The sequence below is a fragment of the Oratosquilla oratoria genome, chromosome 25 (genome assembly GCF_046742065.1).
Source record: "Oratosquilla oratoria isolate Oo_2021 chromosome 25, ASM4674206v1, whole genome shotgun sequence".
Lineage (NCBI taxonomy): Eukaryota > Metazoa > Arthropoda > Malacostraca > Stomatopoda > Squillidae > Oratosquilla > Oratosquilla oratoria.
In genome coordinates, this window is record NC_134801.1 from 52674649 (window position 1) to 52696112 (window position 21464).

The 21464-nt window shown below is 43.2% G+C and overlaps 2 protein-coding genes across 13 annotated transcripts in view; one reads left to right on the forward strand and one right to left on the reverse strand.

The window, feature by feature from the left end:
* Positions 1-21464, reverse strand: part of LOC143038960 (putative phosphorylase b kinase regulatory subunit alpha) — a 163518-nt gene that overhangs the window by 23382 nt on the left and 118672 nt on the right. The window lies entirely within an intron of this gene.
* The window catches only part of LOC143038785 (uncharacterized), a 38281-nt gene continuing 21537 nt past the window's right edge, over positions 4721-21464 (forward strand). The window contains exons 1-4 of the mRNA XM_076208324.1: positions 4721-4747; positions 5099-5235; positions 8437-8465; positions 15665-15780. Of these exons, the coding sequence (XP_076064439.1) occupies positions 4721-4747; positions 5099-5235; positions 8437-8465; positions 15665-15780 (309 nt within the window). The remainder of the gene's footprint in view (positions 4748-5098; positions 5236-8436; positions 8466-15664; positions 15781-21464) is intronic.

Sequence of the window (21464 nt, forward strand, 5' to 3'; positions counted from 1 at the left end):
TCACACAATACCCAACGGACTCATAACTCACAAGAGGCACCTTAGACGTGATTAAGTCCCAATCTGGTTTCGCAATAACATGGTCACCGGCTCTTAACTTATGATAGGCTACCTTGGCCTAAATACTACTCCCTTACAATAAAACGTACCGCCAACCATCTACAGGACGGCCAACGTCAACCGGAGCGATTAACGAATTCTTTTCCAACAGGACCGTCATGAATAGGGACGAGAAGCGTTGTTTAGGACAAAAAAAGCGTTATTTAGGTTGTCAGGAGTCCTACTGGCACAGTTATGTTTGCCAACGGTCAACTTAATCATTCAAATGATGGTATGTGGGATTCCGTATTCGTAATCGCAAGACCTCAATTCGAAATATTTACCCGAATCGGTGTGACGAAACGCAGAAATTTGATCACGCTTGCAAACATTACCAGTAGTTCGTTTCATGTCGTCGCTATTTTAGTGATATCCCTACGAATCAACCCAATAAGGATTCCTTAATAATTGGGGACTAGTTTCCACTCAAAATGATGAATAATGATAATCTAAATTCTACTCTCCCTCCGCTCTGCTACCACCCTCACATCAATCTTGTCCCCCAAGTCCCCTCTTGCCATCCACACAATTTTTCTAAGATACAACTACCCCTCGTTTTTTGTTACCAATACCTGTCATGTATTAAGCCTTTCACTCGTCACTCCCATACACAAAATGGACACAAATGCACAGAAAGAAAAGTATATAGAAAACAACTTTAATAAGCTTCTGCACAAAATAAATGCGTGTGTACGCATGTATGTATACAAATGTTTCTGTAGTATGTATATATATCACATAATACAGTTTGTGGAACACAACTTGCTACCAGTATCATATTTCAATTATTACTCGCTTCGCCACGAGGTAACACGAACTTCAGGTCCTGACTGTACAGTGATGAGCGCAGACCCATCACCTAATTTGCTCTTCGCATTCATCAGGTCCGCCCGCGGGTCCGCAATTCAGGTCGGATGGTGGTACGGGTCTGCTCAGGTCGGCCAGTCAGTCACGCACACAACCTGGTGCTCACACGTCACTGACAATCCACCACGGGGGTGCAACGAGAGCTCTATCTCTCTCTCTTTCTTTCTATCTGTGTGTGTGTGTGTGTCTGTCTCTAAAAAAGGGGGGAGAAGGGATGGAATCAGGGCAAAAAGGGATCGATCAAATCCGAACTAAGAGACCTCCATTTGAATTCGAAGTTCAGGCACGCAATCTCTCGCTTACCCAAGTTCCTGATCCCGTCCACCATATAACACACACACACACACACACACACATGTACACACACACACACACACACACACGCATGCACATATTATACGCTACGGTTTTGGCATCTTTGAAACACTGCTTGAAATACTGGTATGATCTTCCCTCAGCAACTTCTTTACATTTCTCTCTCTTGGCTAAAGAAGACAAAAATAAATAAATGAATAAAGGAGTATATATTATATATGAATAAACTAAACAACTAATAATAATAATATTTTTTAAAGTTTTATGATAAACCGGGCTGAATATTCAAATCTGGACATTTCAAAATTAACTCTCATGCTGCCGAAAATTTGTGACATTATTCTTTGTTTCCAAACGTTACCTTCCCATTTTCTCTTATCTGAACAATTCTTTCGATTCGTCTTTTTCCCCCTCATTCTTTACTGCCATCCACGCGAGATTTTGCACAAACACTGTATCATCACATGGGGGTTAGGCCAACGGTCCTGCAGTGAATCCTGAAGCCTGGATACTTCCTTTCTTTTATCATTCTTCCCATTCTTCCTTTTAACTGATCTCCACAAATTCTCGTGCCCAATTTTACACACACACACACACACATATATATATATATATATTCAGCTCCTCTGCCATATGCATTCCCTGGATTCTGTCTACAACCTGCCCAGCAGAGGAAACGTGTCGATTCCACACATTGTTTGCACGTCACACGCATATATATATATATATATATATATATATATATATATATACATACACATACACACTGAATGGTTCCCAGTGATCAATTAATATCTTTTTCAATCACAAATCAGATAACCCATGACAAAGTATTGGTTTACGTCACTGTAACTTTGTTACGGGTTAGCTAGGTTCGAATCCTCGACTCGTCCACGTTTCAATTTCCAACGGATGCCTCCTTCGAGCGACTCTCAGTCTCGATTGCGATGGCATGGAATTAAAAGTGATTTGTGGTTGAAAAAGATATTAATTGATCACTGGGAACCATTCAGTGTGTATGTATTAACTTTCCCACGCGCACATACTATCCAATGCTCTATCATGGCGGAGGTGAGTTGAACGCGATATTTCGTGTAGGTGTATGTAATTCGAGCATACAAATATAAGATAGTCGTACTCAACTTATATCTCTCTTGATAGCGTATTGGTTTACGTCACTGTAACTTTGTTACGGGTTAGCTGGGTTCGAATTCCCGCATCGTCCAGGTTTCAATTTCCAACGGATGCCTCCTTCGAGCGACTCTCAGTCTCGATTGCGATGGCATGGAATTAAAAGTGATTTGTGGTTGAATATATATATATATATATATATATTCACCTGATATGAATTGCTAGTGTCAGCGAATATCATACAAATAATTTCCGACAGTCGTCCCAGGATTCGAACCAAGGTTTTGGCATCGAGCGAGACCTCGGTCCGAATCCCGGGGCGAACGTCAGAAATTATATATATATATATATATTCACGATCAGTTCCTCCTGCCCCACTCTATTCCACTCGCTGGACTCGCACAGATTCGTCATATATATATATATATATATATATATATATATATATATATATATATATATATCCATAATATAAACAGAGAGAGAGAGAGAGAGAGAGAGAGAGAGAGAGGAGGGAGAGGGGAAGGGATAGAGAGCAATATCTCTCGGGTTTATTACTGGTCTTGTTATGATGGGTGTGTGTGTGTGTGTGCAACCTGTTGAGCGAGGAGTCTCCCTGGCCGGACAGCCGGACAGCCAGCCGGCAGACCTGGGATCGATCCCTGTGGGAAACTCAAGGTCGACTCCATTCCTACAGAACTCGGGTGAACAGTGTGCGTGTGTGTGCGTGTATGTGTGTGTGTGTGTGTGTGTGTGTGTGTGTGTGTGTGTGTGCGCGCGCTTGCGCGTGTGTGCATGAGAAAGAGTAAAGCAGAAAGATGAAAAGAAAGAAGTGAAAACATGCGAGGTGAAGGAGGAGGAGTGAAGAAATGCACTGAGAAGGACAAGGAGAGAGAGAGAGGTAGGATTGTGAGAGGAGGAGGAGGAAGTGAAGGAGGCAAAGGAGATGGAGGAGAGAGGAAATACAATAGGAAGAAGTGGGATTGTGAGAGGAGGAGGAGGAGGAAGAGGTCGTGATAGAGAAGGAGGTAAGAAGAAGACTCAATTGCAAGAGGAGCGAAATAGTCTACGAACAAGTTGGCCAATGGGCTATGTCGTCGTCGCAGAAAATTAACTTAAGAATATCGGCAGATGTATTGATTCTTTCGCCTGTAATCACACAGTTGAATAATAAATAAATTTATTTGTCATATATGATAACCGATGTACAGTGATACGCACAAACACGTAATAAGTGTACACATGCGTATATACATTACGTAAGAATGTCTACACTTCCGCATTATATATATATATATCATACATACATACATATACCAAGGCTTTTTCCCCCTTACAAGGGGGGTAGCCAAAAAGAAAAAGGCATAAAATCATTCCCACCCATTCCATCCCTGAATACACTCCACACCCCTCCACCCTCCCTCTTATCTTAGCACCTCCTGAATGACGGGTCATCCCTGCACCTTGTCCACTGCCCTGGGTCAGAAGCAGTGTCGCAAGACACAGCACATCCACAGCAAGGCCGCTTCATTAAATCGGCGACCCCCCCCTCCGTCCCCCCATTGCATAAAATGAGAGGACGGGGAGAAAAAAAAATATATATATATACACATACACACACACACGCACATACACCACATTCACATGGCCAGACTCATACACAAACATGACTACTGAAGCAACCGCACACATCAAACCACAAACACATAACACACACACACACACAGTCAGTGAAGAAGAAAAAAAAAAGGTAAGACACGAGTAAGTCAGAGGCAACGGCATAAGGAGGAATGGCAACGGAATCGTCCAAAGTGGAGTTTCAAGTGAAAACTTGATCAAATATCTAAACTTTCCCGATGAATATACAGCAATGGCGCCGTCGCTATGAAAAGGAGGCGGTATAGACGACGAAGTTGTCAAATCTTCGGAAATGTTGCTGGCCAGGTACCAGAAATCAGGCAAAGAATTAGAAGCGACAAGCTTTTGACACTTATACGACACCGCTGCTTTGGCCCATCAAGGGATTTTACGTATTCATGAAAAAGAAAATGTGATGGGAATGCGTGTTTCTATACCAATACCCTTAGAATACTGACGGCATAAAAATTACGCCGTTGATGCATCACCTGTCACAGGCAGTCAAGAGGCCCCCAATTGATGATGGACGGACGACTTGAAGCTGGCCGCACGATTCCATGCATATTGAAAGGCGCGCGCGCCTCCGTAAACACACGTCTGCCTCTACGCACAAAAGTGAAGAAATATAATTTCTGTAATTTGCTGCCGATCGTTCACTGACGGTCCCACCATGACGCCGCTATCGGGAACTGTTTTGGTAGGAGTGCATGGGGAGGCGTGGCTCTCCCCCCAACTACAGGAATGTTGGCGTCACACATCATGAGATCTGGAGGGTCTAGAGGTCATCATAGTTTACACCAGGAGTACTCAACCTGGGGGTTCGCGAAGCCCCAGGTGATCGCGGGACGGTTTCCAGGGCTAATTAGATGACTAGCGAAAGATGACTTAAGCAATGTAATCTCCAGAGAAAGGACATTGTACATTGCTTTTGATGTTCATGCCTGACTGATGAATAAAGTCATTACAATTTGAGCCGTTTGATATTCACTGGGGTGCCATTGTATATTCAGTTATTCTTAACATATTACCAATCTATGATATGTGTCAGGTTAATGGAGGTACGGGTCGATGGTCTGAGGACTCTCGGGGTGCGTACAAAAGGTTGAGAGAAGACAGAGATGTTGGTGATTCTCCTCAAATGAGGTGCATTGAGGAGCAGGACGTTGTGGCCAGATGTTGGGTTGAGTAAGTTGGGTCCTCGAACGAAATGTGTCGTACAGCAAGTGACTACCCCCACCACAAGGGCAGGTGGGAGCGGTTGCCCAGTTGTAACATCGGATGGGTGAGACGAAAATGTCCTGTCGAGAAATGGATCAAATATTCTCTCTCACTATCTCTCTTTCCTTTTCCCTTTTCTCTCTCCTTCCCTCTTTATCCACGGTCTACCCTCTATTTTCTCACTCTTCATTTCTCTCTTTTGTTTCACATCGTGACGAGGACAGACGCCTGGAGGACCCTCACCATCGCCTTACTCGTTTTCACCAATTTCGAGACCAATTAATGGTCCCTCCCCTGATCATTATTAGTAATCAATCAAATACTTCATGAAAAATTAATAGTAATTTAATGTATTACTTTATGAGAAATGAATAGTATTTTAATGTATTACTTCATGAGTAATAAATAGTACTCTAATGTATACACCAGTGGGTGGCCTTTTCTCTGTTGTGCGTGTGTGGTGGGGTGGGGTGGGGGGGATTCAAAGAATGACTTAATCTTCGATGGAGAAAAAGACAGAAACAAGTTCTCCAGTTTCCCCCTTCTCCTGCACCCCGGCCCCGCCTTCTTATACCTCGTTTACACAAGACAAGTTGAGAGGCAAGTGAAGTGTGAAAGTTACTTGAAATGCTGAGGAGAGAGAGCAAGTACCTGTTCACACAGGCCACTTATCTTTGACTTGGCCTGTGTAAGCTTGTATTTACTCACTTTTCTCTCTGGTTCAAGTAACTTGCACACTTGACTTGCCTCCCAACTTGCCCCGTGTAAACGAGGCTTTACGAGAGGCACGGGCACATAACGATGGTATTCTCATCCACAAAGATCAAACAGCAAGAAGCAGTCGATTAATAATTTCTACTTGATCGTACCGCAGTGCCAAAAATAAAAGCAGTTCTACCTTTCTTGGCGGTGTCATCCACGGTCAAGTGTGGGGGAGGGGGTGGATGGAAGAATGTGGGTGGTTGTTGGGCTACTTCCACCACCTGTTTCGGGGCGCCCAACGCTGGTTGCTACGCTAAACAAGAGCTCGTCAATACAGCAAGACTACTTTACTCCCCTTCCCATCCACACGCCCGGCCTGCACCAACAAGGGAGGGGAGGGGAGGGAAGGAGGGAGGGAGAAAGGAAGGGGAAGATGGGCGTGGAAGGGCAAGAGGAAAGATGAGGCAAGGAAGGCAGGTTCCAAGGGGTAGAGGGGAAAGAGGGAAGGAGAGTGAGAAGGAGGGAGGGAAGAGGGAAGACGGATGATAAGAGGGAAAGGGGTAAGAAGAAAGGAGGGAAGAAGAGGAAGGTGGGTATGAGAGGGAGGAGGGAGGAGGGAGGAGGGAGGGAGGGAGGGAGGGAGGGAAGGCTGGAAAGTAGATAAAGGAGGAACGAAAGACAGATGGAGGGAAGGAGGAGAGAATGGAAAGAGGCATGAAGTGAGAGGAAGGGAAGAAGGGAGAGAAGAAATGTTGGCGAGAAAGACGTATCAGGATGAGGAAATGACCGGAGGCAAGAAGGGAGCAAGTGAGGGGGGCCAGGAAGGGAGGGAGGGAGGGGAGAGGACTGGAACAGGGGGCAGAAGTATTGGTAAGAAGGGCGTGGAAATGAGGGAATGAGTGAAGGAAAGGAGGTAGGTAGGAAGTGAGGGAGGAGGAGAAAAGGTGGAGGTGGAAAGGGGAGAAGTGGTAAGGAGTCAACTTGTGTCCATGACTGCCTTCGTCCCTTTACCGCTACCAAAGTGGATGGGAACGGGGGTGAAGGAACCTCACAAGCCACTAATAAAATAACCCGACGACAGCAATGAATGAAATCAAGAGTACCAACAGGCACGTGAGGGGATGACCCTTTGGAAAAGAGCGGCACCCTTACTAGGCTTTATTCAGGTTGTTCCTTTTCTGTTTGAGGTCAGTCGTTCTTATTCAGCTCAGAGACGAATCCTTTCGTTGTGTTTTGCGGATTTAGGCGTTACAGCTGTGGAGGTGTAGCGGGGGCAGCTGTGGCGTGCAGCAGAGGCGAAATTCTTTAGGAAATCTGCCTCTTAATGATCCTTCGTGAAGGTCGCCATTCCTGCACTCTAAAAAACACTCTCTTCCATTGAAACACACACACACACACACACGGTTATGGGATGGATGAAGGGGGGGTTGGAGAGTCGACGAGGACTTGATGATCAAACGTATTTTAGGTCACATTTTCATTCCATTAAGAGGGAGGAAGCCAAAAAATAAATAAATAAATAAATAAATAAATGAATAAATAAAATAAAATAATAATAATACATATATATATATATATATATATAAAATGAAAAAAATGAAATAAAATAAATCAAATATAAACATACATACAAAAATAAAAACTACACACGGTTTACATTAACTCGATAGTTTTTGTAGGTTAACCGGTTCTGTTTTCTTGGCAAATGGTCCACATTAACAATGGAACAAGGACATAATGATTATACAAATATTAATAACAATAATAACCATAACATGTGAGGGGCGTTATTTGGGTCCTAATGGGCGTAAATTGGGTGCGTGCTTTGACCCGACCATCCCCCCTCACGTGAGGGGGGTAGCCCCCCCTTCAGCATTCCTTATTATCATCATTACTATTATTATCTCCATCGTTACCATCACCATAATTGCTTGCCTCGATATGGGCCCCAGAGGTCCACTGTCGGGATTCAGTGTGTGTGTGTGTGTGTGTGTGTGTGTGTGTGTGTTTAATTAGTGCTGGGGCATTAACGAGGTTGAGAGAGAAAGCGAGTACTGTGGATAGAGAGACAGACAGAAGGACAGAAGAAGGAAGGGAGGAAGCAGAGGGGGGAGGGGGGCGGGATCACGTCGGGTGGCTTCGGCCGGAGGAAGACAGAGTCGTCTAATATTGGGCAAGAAGTCGTGGAACGTCCCAGGTTATTCCTCTGAAGCAATAAATTCTCCTTGAGGATTCTACTCTGAGCTAATGATAGACGATTGTATTCGACCACGAGGAACCCCCTCTCTGGAATTGTGTAAAACGAGTTCGAGATCACAGAACACATTAATTCGCCAGCAGGCCACGAAAACAACACGAAGAGCTTACACGGGGGGAAGGGGAGAGCGGGGGTGGGGAGTGGGGGAGAGCTAGTCATGGCGGGCGAGGGGGCAGAGTCGCCAGGTCAGTCAGTTAGTTGGCTGTCAGTTCTACGTGGTCGGTTGGAGAGGAGGCCAGTAGGTACTCGTGACTTAAGCTCTGCCGCGTGGCACTGTGTGTGTGTGTGTTGTGTGCAGTCTCGAGATCCCTTACAGTGACAGTGTTAGAACAGCGGGGTTCCCCAGGCCTTGCTCGGCTCATCGACATCGGGAACTTTCGTACAAAAGCAAACGACTTGACGTCATATCGGGTAATGAGTATTCCACCGTCTCGTTGCTCTCGTGATTTCAGAGAGAAAACTATAAACCGTTTATCTAAACGCGGTAAATTATTTTTTCTATTGTTAATTTCTTTGAAATTCATATTATCGATTACAGTTTTATTGCGTAATATTCTTTTTTCTTGACACCACTTTTTCTTTAACCAATTCCTTATTTTTTCAACCCCTGTTTTAGTTGAGACAGACTAACCTAATTTAATTTAACCAAACCTCGTCAACCACTTTGTGTATGCCTGTTGCATGATGAAAAACTGCAATTAAATTAAATATGAGAATTTCTGTCAAGCAATTAGGAAAAGTATAGAAAATGGACTCACTTTGATAAATATAATTACAGGAAAACACTGACGACATTCTTACATATTTCCACAATACCCACGACAGTAAGATTATTCCCGTTGTTAAAGAATTCAAATTTGTGTCAATGAACTCGTAGATGACAGTTACCGTTCTTACAAAATCTTCATATTTGTCACCAAACGATTTTAATCAGCTGAGTGAACTGCCCGGCCTTATTAAATAGACTGGTTCTGCCCAACGCCGCATCATTTTAAATAGAGTTGGGCACGGCGTCAAACTTAATATATTTTGTTCTTGGCAGACGCATCATGATTGAACTTGGGCACAGTTCGGTATCTCCTCTGTGTTGCCACTCTGCCAGCGGTGGCACTACTTGCGAGTGGAGAGAGAGAAAGGGAGAGGGAGAGAGTAAGAGAGAAAGGAGGAGGAGGAGGAGGAGAGAAAGAGAAGAAAGATAAGAGAAAAAGAGAAGAGAGGAGAGAGGAGGAGGAGGAGAGAGGGAAGAGAGAGGAGGAGGAGGAGGAGGAGAGAAAAAAGAGGGAGAGAGAGGGAGAGGGAGAGAGAGAGATAGAGAGAGAGAGAAGAGAGAGGAAAGAGGGTATGAAAATAGGGACAAGTACGAGTACACTCAGACGATCGCATCCTATTATTTGAGAGCGAATTTGACGAGCAAGTGGCTATTTCATGGAAACAGGAAGAGGCACCTAACCTGCCTATATCCCCCCAAGGCCTGATGACGGGCTTATCACACTGGGGGGCTTTCGCCACGGGCTTCACCAGCGCCGACCATTGACAGTTCGTTTGAGTAAAAAACGACTTCGGTCACAATATCCTATTTTCGAATTTCCAAGTATCAAATAATATTTTCTGTCATGTATTATGGCAAATCTGAATGACGAACTAAGAGATTGTAAACCTATACGAATTTTAGGCATACTGCTGAAAGGTTCTTAGAGAAGTCTAGTTATTCACGAAGGTGGATAGACCTGCTTGGCGACGGTCTGAATGACAAGGAAAAGCACCATCAGGTAAGGAAGGGATTCCCGACCACCAGTGGGGTGATTATCTTTAATGCCCTTCCCTACAAAATCTTACGTCTAATCTGGCTCTCGTTAGGTTATCCAGGTCTTCTTTGTTGTATCCCCTTGTTAGTGAAGGATTTAATACGACTAAAAGTGTAAAAAATCCCGTGAAATAACGAAATATATATATATATATATATATTATGTATGTGTGTGTGTTTTTTCGACGATAAAATTGATATAAGTCACTGACATTTACGGGTTCCTCGCATTTCAACTAGCATACAGTGCCAACTAATGTCCAAATTTTGAAATTAACCTAAGCCCAGCTCCCCCCTATTTACAGAACTATTTTAATTTTATAATAATGTGGAGATGGTAAATTAGGTTATTGGGATGGGTTGGACACATGGAAAGAATGAGTGGTGAACGATTTGTAAAAGAGGCGTGGAAGGCAGAGGTAGAGGGAGTGAACATGAGAAGACGACCGAGGATGAGATGGATGGATGGATGGATGGATGGGGTGAAGGGGGCGTTGAGCAAGGAAGGGAGAAGACACGAGATAGGGATGAGTGGAAAATGACTGTGGATGGATGATGCTGTGATGCAAGGAAGGGAGGGAAGGGGTATGGAGTGGTTATGTGTGGATGATATTCTGACGCAGTACGAAGGGATTTCTCCGTCTGCTGCATGAGGGGACGGACTTGCTGTGGATGTACTGTGTCTTGCTGTATTGCGTTTGACCCAGGGCAGTTGGCGGATGCAGGGATGACCCGTCATCCACGAGGAGCTGAGATGGGACGGGTGGTGGAGCGGAGTGAGATGGGTGAGAATAGATGCGTACGTGCCTCTGACTTGGCTACCTCCCGTATAAGAGGGAAAAAGTTCTTGCTATATAAATAAATAGAATAATGTGGATCGATACATAACTTTGACGTAATGTTAGGCAAAAGTTAATCCAAGAGAGCGCTGAATTAACAGTAGCCTAAACAATCCACTTTCAACAATTTCTTGGTATTTTCACTGTAAACGCGATGGTACGAGGCGGGTGGCCAACGAATTACGGTGAACAATAATACACATTTCTCTTATTGACAGTGCAAGACCAATTACCAATAGTATAAATTGCGCAAACTAATCGAGTTGTGTCATTCACGTTGCCGGACGTCCACTCCTTCGGGAAAAGCGATCGACGACGCTGGGCAGCAATTTGCCCAAGAAGCAAACGATAACGGTCCCCCCCCCCCGCAAACCATTATATTAACAACAACAACATAATACTAAGAAAAAAAAGTCTTCATCAATAACACTCCGAAGCAGTTCATGTGTTATTATCTTCTGTGAAGTAATCCATCATACGAGGAGAGGAGGACGAGGAAGAGGTGGAGGAGGAGGAGTAGGATGATGATGAAAAGGAGTGGCAGCAATTCTAAAACTTTTGAGAAGATAAATTTTGTCTTACGTCTTCCTGCTATCCGGACTACCACACAGACGATTTTGTTTGTTTGTTATGGCGTTAACTGACCAGGCCTATCAACTCTTTATCTTTAGTTTTGAAAGGATAAAAATAAAACGGCTCAACAATTTTCTGCGGTGTGTGGATGGTCGTCAAAAGATAAAAATTCACAGTAATAATAATAATAATAATAATAATAATAATAATAATAATAACAATAATAATAATAAAATTAGAATAATATTAATAACAATATTAAAAATCATCGTGATTTTGAAGCCGAGCCATACCATTGTGCCGCACGCCATCGTCCACTCTCGACTTCAGAGACAAGTTCCGTCGCGCCCCCCCCCCCCATGCTCAATGTCAACATACTCCTGCGTCGCCTGAGCGCAAACTGAGGCACAGGCGACGCAGCACAGAGCAACGGTAGACTTCCTGTTGCTGAATCGAGGCGCAGTTTGAACTTCTCCCTCTCACTTGAAATGCTCCTGCATTAACCTCTCCTGGAGCATTACAGAGAAAAGTGAGAAAAGTTCAAATTGTACTTCACCAACAGAGTTTGAGCTTAGGCTAAGATCACGAGAACAGACGGTTTTTGACTGAACAAGAAATTTACGAGGATCGAGATGGGTGGAGGCATCTGATGACGAGGCCGACGGCTGACAGTGAGAAAGAAGTGAGAAAGGGTGCATCCGTGCAGAACTACATTCCCGAACGGATTACTGGGGGGATTTTTTTTTCAAAGCCAGATGTACAATACTCATCTATTACTCTACATTTCCACAATGACCATGAACGCACAAGCCTCTCTCCCTCTCTCTCTCTCTCACTGAAGGATTTGGTGGGCTACATTGTATAGATTGCAACGTCCGGCTCTAGCGCACTGCACCGACTCACTTTTGGCGAAGAAATAATCACACGTTCCTGGGCAACGAGCCCTCTTTCGACACTGGAACATAAAAACGTAAGATGGAGGAGACTGCAGACCATAGGGCCTACACTAGACAATTCAATGTCCATGACCACCTGTCATCCCCATCCATAAAGTTGTCTAACCCTTTCTTAAAACAACCGATAGCTTCAGCACTCACTCTTACATGGTCACTAACAAATCGATTCCATTTCTTGACAACCCTATTGGCAAACAAGTTCTTGTCTATTTTCTTCTTAAATCTAAATTTGTCAAATTTAAATCCAGTACTACGAGTCCTGCCCTAGTGTCTTCATATGATGACCTTGTCTCCACCACCCTTGTTAAAGCCCTTGACCCATTTGAATACCTCTATTAGATCACCCCCAGTCACTAATCTCAGGACGTGGTTTCAATGTAAGGACACACGGGGTCTCGATCCGCCAGCGGAAACAAGGGCCCCTGTGTTCACACTAGCGGAAACAGTCTCGTGCCAAACGACTTTATTCAGCTAAGGGATCTCAGGACCCCGTCCACAGGGCCCAGACTTACAAATGACACCTTCGTGAGAAAAAAAATAATAATAATAAAGACAAATTAACAGGGTGGAGGAGCCAATGTTTACCAGGAACAACCAAACCAAATAAAAGAAAAAATAAAAGAAAATAAAATAAAATATGAAATAAATATGTACAATCATATGACCCATTGTGACACCTGTCCATCACTCCTGCGAACGACAGAAAAAAAAATAGTTTTCTTGTGGGTCTCCGTTCGATGCGCCAGCTGCTGGTGGTGTGCAGGCAGGCAGGCAGGCAGGCAGGCAGGCTCAGGCAGGCAGGCAGGCAGGTTCAATATGTACCCATTTGCAATAATGACACAACAAACAACTTCAGCCTCGCGACAGGCTGGGCCTGCCTACCTGCATGCTAGCCTAACCACTAGACTCTGCAGTTCTGAATTCAACATACGATAGAAAATAAAATAAAATAAACGAATAAATAAGTATGCACATAAATAAATACATCAGTGAATTAAGATGTATATTTTATATATATACACACATAAACGATTAGTAAATATTACATCATTCCTACGACCTTTAAGTGAATCAAAATTAGGTGGCATCTGAAAAAAAGAGGAAAAAAAGAGAAAAAAAAAAAGAGGAAAAAAAAAACTGTCACCGTGCCTCAGAAGTCATTCAAGAATATTCTGGTACTCAGTACGAAGGCTGTAAATTAAATAGGTGGCTAGGCTTGTAAGTTTATGGGTCATGCTTCGTTTGAATTGCAGAACTTGGCGTCTGTTACAACATCAGTTATGAGTTCGGTCAACAGACCGAGATGTAGTTATTTCAAAGCCTTCCTTATGGGAAGCGACCTCAAATGAACATCATTACAACACGCATTAAAGCATACACCTGTTCAAGAGGTTTACGATCCTAAATGAACCAATATTAATATAACTTCGCGTTCCTTTCCACGAATGTGATTATGAAATCTAAATTTAGTATACAAATTCTGTCCACTTTAGTTGAAAATGTTGTCTGAGGCGACATGACGTCACGTACCTTTCAAACGTTGTGACGTCATACATAAGCCCTGCACGTGGGCATATTTTTGTTCACCGAATTTCTAAGATTTAATCTGTCACTCCTGGTTTTAAGCCTCCATTGAATTATCATAACCATTCCTTTCACATTTTTTCCCAATTTTACCTATTTATTTTCATCATTTTTACTTCCCGCGACAAGACAGCATACACATCTTACATCTTTACCGTTGGAACCAGTGGATGGTTTATGTTTCTTTTAATCTTCATTTTTTCTTTTAATCACGATTTACATCTATTCACAAATTCAAATCATACTTTCGTACTATATTTTCCTGTTCATATTTTTTTCTGATTCCCACCTATAAAATCCACACACATCTATACGTGTATGTATATATATATATATATATATATATATATATATATATATATATATATATATATATATATATATATATTCAAACTTATTACCCTCTTTCAGGGAAAATTAAAATCAGATATGAAGTAATTTTCTCTGAAAGCGGGTAATAAGTTTGAATTCTATTTATGTGCTACTACATCACGTTACTCTAATATTATATATATAAAGGAGTGCGCACATGCAAATTACATAATCTTCCAACAAGTTCAAGTGATTGAACTAATATATCGTATTAACTCTTACCTAATCTAGTCAGAGTGGATGAAGATAAATGACCAAGGGAAACGCGAAGGTCGAAAAGTTTGTCGCTGTTGGTCAACGCGCGGCGGCCAATAAATCAGAGGCGACGAGGCGAGACTGACCAATGACGAGCGGCCGAATTCACTGTCGACGTTACGTCATCATATCTCGCTTCGTGTCCATCGAGAGTACAATGACAATGAATTACGACGGCAAAATAAGCCGGCCTATATATCCATAACGAGCTCAGATGCTAAATGTCAAGTAAATACATTACTGTATATCAATAAAATTAACTAAAAATATATATAACCGAGTAAGTCATAAAGTATTACAGCACAATACCTACGTGCTTAACCATCTGCTATTTTCTTACTTAGACCCAGCCAGACGATTCAGTACCGACGGGAATCTAATTTTATTCTGGTGAATGGCAGGCAGCCACCTGCACTAAACTGCACTGTAGCTCTTCATGAGCGAAGAGGGCAAAATGCATCTCCACTGACGCCTTCCGCATCAAAAGTACTCAATTCATTATGTTTAATGAACGACCAAGCGATTCCAGTCGTCTCACATAACCCATCTCATCGTACAGAGACATCAGGTCTATTCTAAAAGTCGGCAGTGAATTACTCTAGCCCAGGCTATCTAAGCAAACAGGGTAATGGTGACAGTTTGAGTTACAACTAAGCGAATCCTGGAGTAAATTCTTGTTTACGGCGCGTTTGCCCGAGAGAGTCCCACTCTATTCTACCAATAAATCAATTAAGGGGGGGAAGGGGGAGTAGGAGACTGGGTAGTGGTGGTGGTGGGGGGAGGCGATGAGGTATAAATGAAGTGGGAGCTGCAACACTCACCACTCTCCAACAGCCCTATAGATCGTCCTGGGCAAGCTCCCAGGTAGACACATTTCTGTTCCTCCATTAAATCCCACACCCGTTATGTAACCCCCCAACCTTTTCTAGGATCATGAAACCCGATCTAAGGTCCTGCAAGACCTCAGATCTCACGAGAAGTTCCTCCCACCATCATCGCTTCGAGGTACTCCTTCCACCTTCGCTCAAGTGCTCTAATTTTTTCTTTTTTTGAGGTGCTCCTCCAACCCCCGTTTCGAGGTGCTCCTTCAACCTTCGCTTCGAGGTGGTCCTCCAGCCATCAGGTGCTTCTCCTCCTGCGTCGCGGACATGGCGGACTCGGCCTCTTCAGGTGAGTTGAAGTTACTCCTTGATCTCTTGATCTCTTCAGACTCTCTTCAGACTTTCAACTCTCGTTCTTGTAGCTGTTTCCGTTGTAACGGTGCCACAATCCAGTCGTCAGGCGTTGGCTTTCCGCATTCCAGCAACACATGGCTGCCACGGATCCTCACTTCCCATTTGATTCTGTTCCATTCACCTCCGTGGCCATTGGGGATTAAGGGGAAGTAGTTGCTCCCTCCCCCTCAACTCATACGTGTTCGGAACTTTGTCGGTCGTCACGTATAATTTCGTTAGATTTTAAAGTAATAGAATACCAGTGTATGCTTGAGGAAAGTCAAAATAGGATTCATGTGGGTAATGTAAATATATGCTTATGCGGTCAATTTGAAGTGTGTATTTTGGTATAACCCTGTATCATTTAAAAATAGGTGTATCATATCTTAATTTTGCCTCCCCAACAAAAATTCCTGCGGACGCCAATGTCCGTGGCGAGCAGGTTTGGGATGAACTATGTCGAGGATTTATGTGGAGACAGGCGAGGTGACGTACACCACAGAATACGAGGAAAGGGGAACAGATGCATCACGCAGAGGTACGGCCGGTCCATTCCCTAAGCCGATACACATGTGGGCAGAAAAAGACGAAGGTTGACAGAGAGAGACTCAAAGACAAGTGCTGGTAGGTACGGCACACATGCACACGCGCACAACCACAAACACGCAAGCAATACATACGCACACACACGCTTACACACACACACACATGCACGTATATACATTCATGTACGTAAACATATATACACCCAGTGGTATGTTTGGATCAGTTTGAGGAAGCTACCCCAAAAGGTTGACCTTTTGAGGCAAAGGTCAATCTGCAACCACTGTGGAATTCACTGTAAGAACCTATGTGACCGTTGGATATGTATTCGATCATTCATTTACAAACACGTCAAGAAAAAAAACTCAGATTATATAACTGTGAGGGCTACCGTCTCGTTCTCCATTCTGTGCGAATTAATATATCAGAAAAACAAGAGCGACTGCGTATATACCGTACATATATATATAGACATTAATACACACGCACATATGCGTGAGCAAACACGCACGACCCCTCCCCCACCCTCCCCCTCCTCCGGGGGGCCCAGGCTGGAGACTGAGAACCAAAACTTAATCGCTTGATTGTGGACCTCGCGGCGATCAAGGCCACAACCAATACATACATAGTTCCCTTCCCATAATTACAATAAACACGAGACACAACTAAGTCTGACATGCGCCGGTCCCCAATACACAGTCACACACACACAAACACGTACATACACACACACTACTCTTTCAACGTGGTAATGCAAACCCAGTTACTTAGAAATGGTGCAAAGCCAGTTATGGAATGAAGTGCATCTTTTACGCTTGGTTTTCTGTATGTACCTGGGCACATGATCATGTAGTCACTGGAATGGTAATCGAGACGGCAGCATTTCCACCTCCACAATTTTCTAATGGGGGTGGGGGGTCACTTTCCTGTGTTACCATTTACGAGTCTAACAGCTGTAAATAACGCTCAGGTACTATGAAAACTGGAGAAAAAAATCAAGGCCCGTCCGAGAAGGATACTTAGATCCTTGTGGGTGGGAAGGCGGAAAACAAACACCAAGACATAAGATTGAGTATCGCAAAAATACATCAAGTTAAGTGTGTTAGTTAAAATCAAAATGAGGTCTATCAGGGAAAAGTGGAGTTGGGGGGTCGGTGTAGGAAGACTGATCTAACGTGTCTCAATGCCGCTCTCCACCCACACTGACACTCCTCCTTCTCCACCTCCTCCCTCCACCACACCCCTTCCTCCCTCACCTGACAGACGGTGATCCGCGAATACAGATGGTTCGGTGCTAGTTTAGCGTGTGATCTATTTGCCGCTTGTGATCTGCGATAATATAGATCTGCCTACAGCGTGTGATCTACATGCCGAACATGATCTAGAACAATGCAGATTTACCAAAGCGAGTGATCTACATTCAAATGTGATCCCACAATTGCATTGCCTTTCGTTTTTATAACAAGTTGATGTATCTATTATTTTCAAAATATAAAATGTCACATTTTCGGTCGTGTCTCTTTGCACATTATATTAAATCGTCTTCATTACTATTTTTAAAACATAAATCACACACTTCGGGTGAATCATGCACATAGATCAAATGCTTTAATGGAGATTACACACTAAAGGAGAATCGTACAGGTAGATCACATGCTAAAGTAGCAACGATAGTTCTCTCTATTAGAAATGTCTTAAAACAATAAAATCTCCAATACTCGGAATGGAAACGTCTTGGAAAAAACAACAACAAAAACAACAGAATATCATAAGAGGTTTCTGCTATCCATATTACGGAACATTTCATAAGGATTACTGGATATTTCCGAATTATAGATACCTCAGATAGAAAGATAATCTATAACTTTCTTGAGAATTATTGCTACTGACAAAAGAACGCTATCGTAGTAAAGAACATTTCAGATAATAAATATTTACCCTTCCCCGCGTACAGGAGGGGGGGGGGCAGAGATCTTAATGAAATATCCTAGGGATTACCAGAACCGAAGGAAGATTGACACCCAGTAAAGAAGGAGCTTGTCGGTCGTGATGGTCTTCATGTAAAATTCTCGCAGGACTAAAATCCTTCCCCCATCTTTTTATTGCTGCCATTTTCTTTCGTTTGTTTTCTTTCCCCATCAGCCTAACCCTGCTAGGGTAGTCCCCACACCCACACCCACACACACACACAATTAGCCTCAACTCAATCACCTTCCCTAACTATGAAAACTGGATCACGTGACCTATTGCTGTATTTAATCCTTTGTATTCCTTTGCATGTACCAGTATCATCCACACCCCCTAAGTACACGTTTTGCGCCTTCCTACGGGTCATATTCGCGAGGGAATGAGAGGGCGTGTGGGCTTCTCCACCCCCCTCCCCACCCCCACGCCCTCATCGACCGCCCACCACCCAGCCCACGGTGTGCACGCGCAATACACCCAGTTGAGCAAACTTTCACCGAATTCTTCTTTTTCTGTGAATAACATTCGTTCCCTCGCGCGACAGGGTTGTCTTGTGTACACGCGAGGCATAAAAAACAACGTTATTTTGTGAACATCGCTCTTGCCCTTCAAGTCCATCAACACGCATTCATACCCATTGCCAAGGTCGACGCTGTTACGCTCTCCCTCATGGCCCAGGAACGAAAGCACTGTCCGCTATGGGCCAAAAAGACGACTCAGTTGACGTTGGACGTCATGTAGGAGAATAGAACTGTCAGACCATCAGTCAGTGGGTGCTCAAAGGGGAGGGACAGGCGTGTGTGTGTGTGTGCGTGACTAAACTCCCCCACTCTCGTCCACTACCTTTCTTCTCTACCATGACTGGCTTTGTCTTCATCAACGTGACTGAATTATTGCTTTGCAATTGTCGGGTTTAACTGAATCATCATTTTCATTTTTTCATTTTTTGTTTCGTGTCAGCGTGCGCTTTTCGAATTGTCACTCCAAAGGTTGAGAGAATATATATATATATATATATATATATATATATTTGCAGTTAATTCATTCGTGTCCTCAAGAACGATTGATTTAATTTTAGATATTTTATTCTGGCTATTATCAGCCGATTTTACTTTGGGTACAGGAACAATCGGGCAGTATGACGTCAGTATGAGTATGCTTTTGAAGCTTTCTCCTCTAAGACGAAAAGAGATAAAAATGAAAGAAAAAATAAAATGAAAATAAATTTTAACTTCTACTGACTCCTTTCTGCAACTTTCACCACCCCCTACTACGACTACCTCTTAGACTTCGTTCACACTAGCGGTTTCAACCGCCGCGGTTCAATTATAGTGCAAGTCATTGGAGGTGTTCAGACACAGCCACATAATTTTCCTCGAACATGCAGAACCGCCGCAGTTTCCGCGCGGTTCAAACAGCTAGTGTGAACAGGTCCTTATGCGCGATCGTCTCCAAAGGGCAGAAGCGCTGGTTATTACCCAGGAAACAGCTACCACGGGGTCCTACAGAGATGAATAAAATACCCAGTAGCAGTCAGGTGACGCGCATCCAAGATATTACTACTTGGCATCCTTATTTGGGTAAGCGCGTTGGTTGTAGGTTCGGTTAAAATGATCATCATCATACTTTTCAGCTCGAAGCAAAAACAACCCAATTTAAAAACAAAGAATGAGTACTCTAGACAATCGTTTGACGATCATCACTGAGCCGTGAACGATCATCGTTGAACGATATATAATCGCACCGAGTAAATGGTAGCTGGGCAAAAGTAAGAGTCGGCAAGGAAGGGGATGACGTAAATTACGCCATCAGCCATCCGTCTTCACATGTAAAAAAATAAATAAAAAATAAAAAATAAACGCAATGCCATCTTATACAGCAAGGGAATAAATCATTCGCTTGCATCTATTGATAGTAAAAGAGTTTTTAATTCATATGTAACAGAAAAAAATATTCGCCAATTAAACTATATGACAGTCTCCTCCATTTTTGTTACAATGTCGAGGAATTAGTTCTCTCAACTATACATTCGTCTCCAGAAGTTCCCTTTCCACCCGTGCAGAACTACATACTATGGCTAAGGTTCGAAGTCGCCCACAACTGAGGTTCTACAGATTAATGTAGTGTACCATTCACTTTTTCAAAATAACGAGGTACTCGTTAGGTTTGTCTCTCGGTTGAAAGTATTTTGGCGGGAAATGGAAGGGGCGATACTTTTCTTTTGTAATTTCGGTGTCATAGCCCACTAACGCCGAGGGCTAGCCAAGAGCAACATACCCTCTGCTAAATAAAAACATCTGGTTTTAGCACGAAAATATGTCTGAAAGTGCATTTCTGTGGTGATGAATTTGACATAGCCGACCCCTCGCGGGTGATCTTAAAATAGTGAATCGTAACACATTAGCACCATGATGAAATGCAACTTTGCGCTATAAAGCAAGTAGAGTAACCGTTCATAAAACTTCGCAATAACCTCCATTATACAAAAGTAATGAGCAGATTAAAAACGTATTATTTTTCCCAGGGAGCCGGGATAATCCCGGTTCTTGAGCTCATAAATACGCAGATTTCAGCGCGCTTGTAATGCGACATGACGTCATCATGCGACATGGCGTCATTAACGGTCCGCAAAAATATTTTCGCCTTTGTACACATTCCGCCTCCCCTTTGCTACTGAAGCGGTGTGTCACGGAATTTAATTAAATAGTCTGGCGGTACCCAGGGTAATAAAATAAGTGCCACCGTACAGACAAAAGAAAAGGCAACCACGGTACCACAGAAGTCTGGGCAAAAGGAAAAATGAAGGGGTCATCATGAGCAGCGTAAAGACGCACAATACACACCCTTCTGCAAATGTGAGGGCGCCCCCTCCTCGGCACACGTAATTCAACAAAGGAGCATAATTATCACTGCTGCCTCGACCACGCAAGGTCACACTAACTATAATATCACATAACCGTCTCACCAGGCTGCAGATCGACCTAGCCTCTCCTACTGACTACACAATACAACTTTAATTAACATAAGTTTTCTTCCTTCGAAAAGTTCGATATTTATACCTCTGAACAGAATAATTACTTTGACTGTTGGTGGAACAAATATATCAAACATCATTCGGGGAGTTTGTTGAAA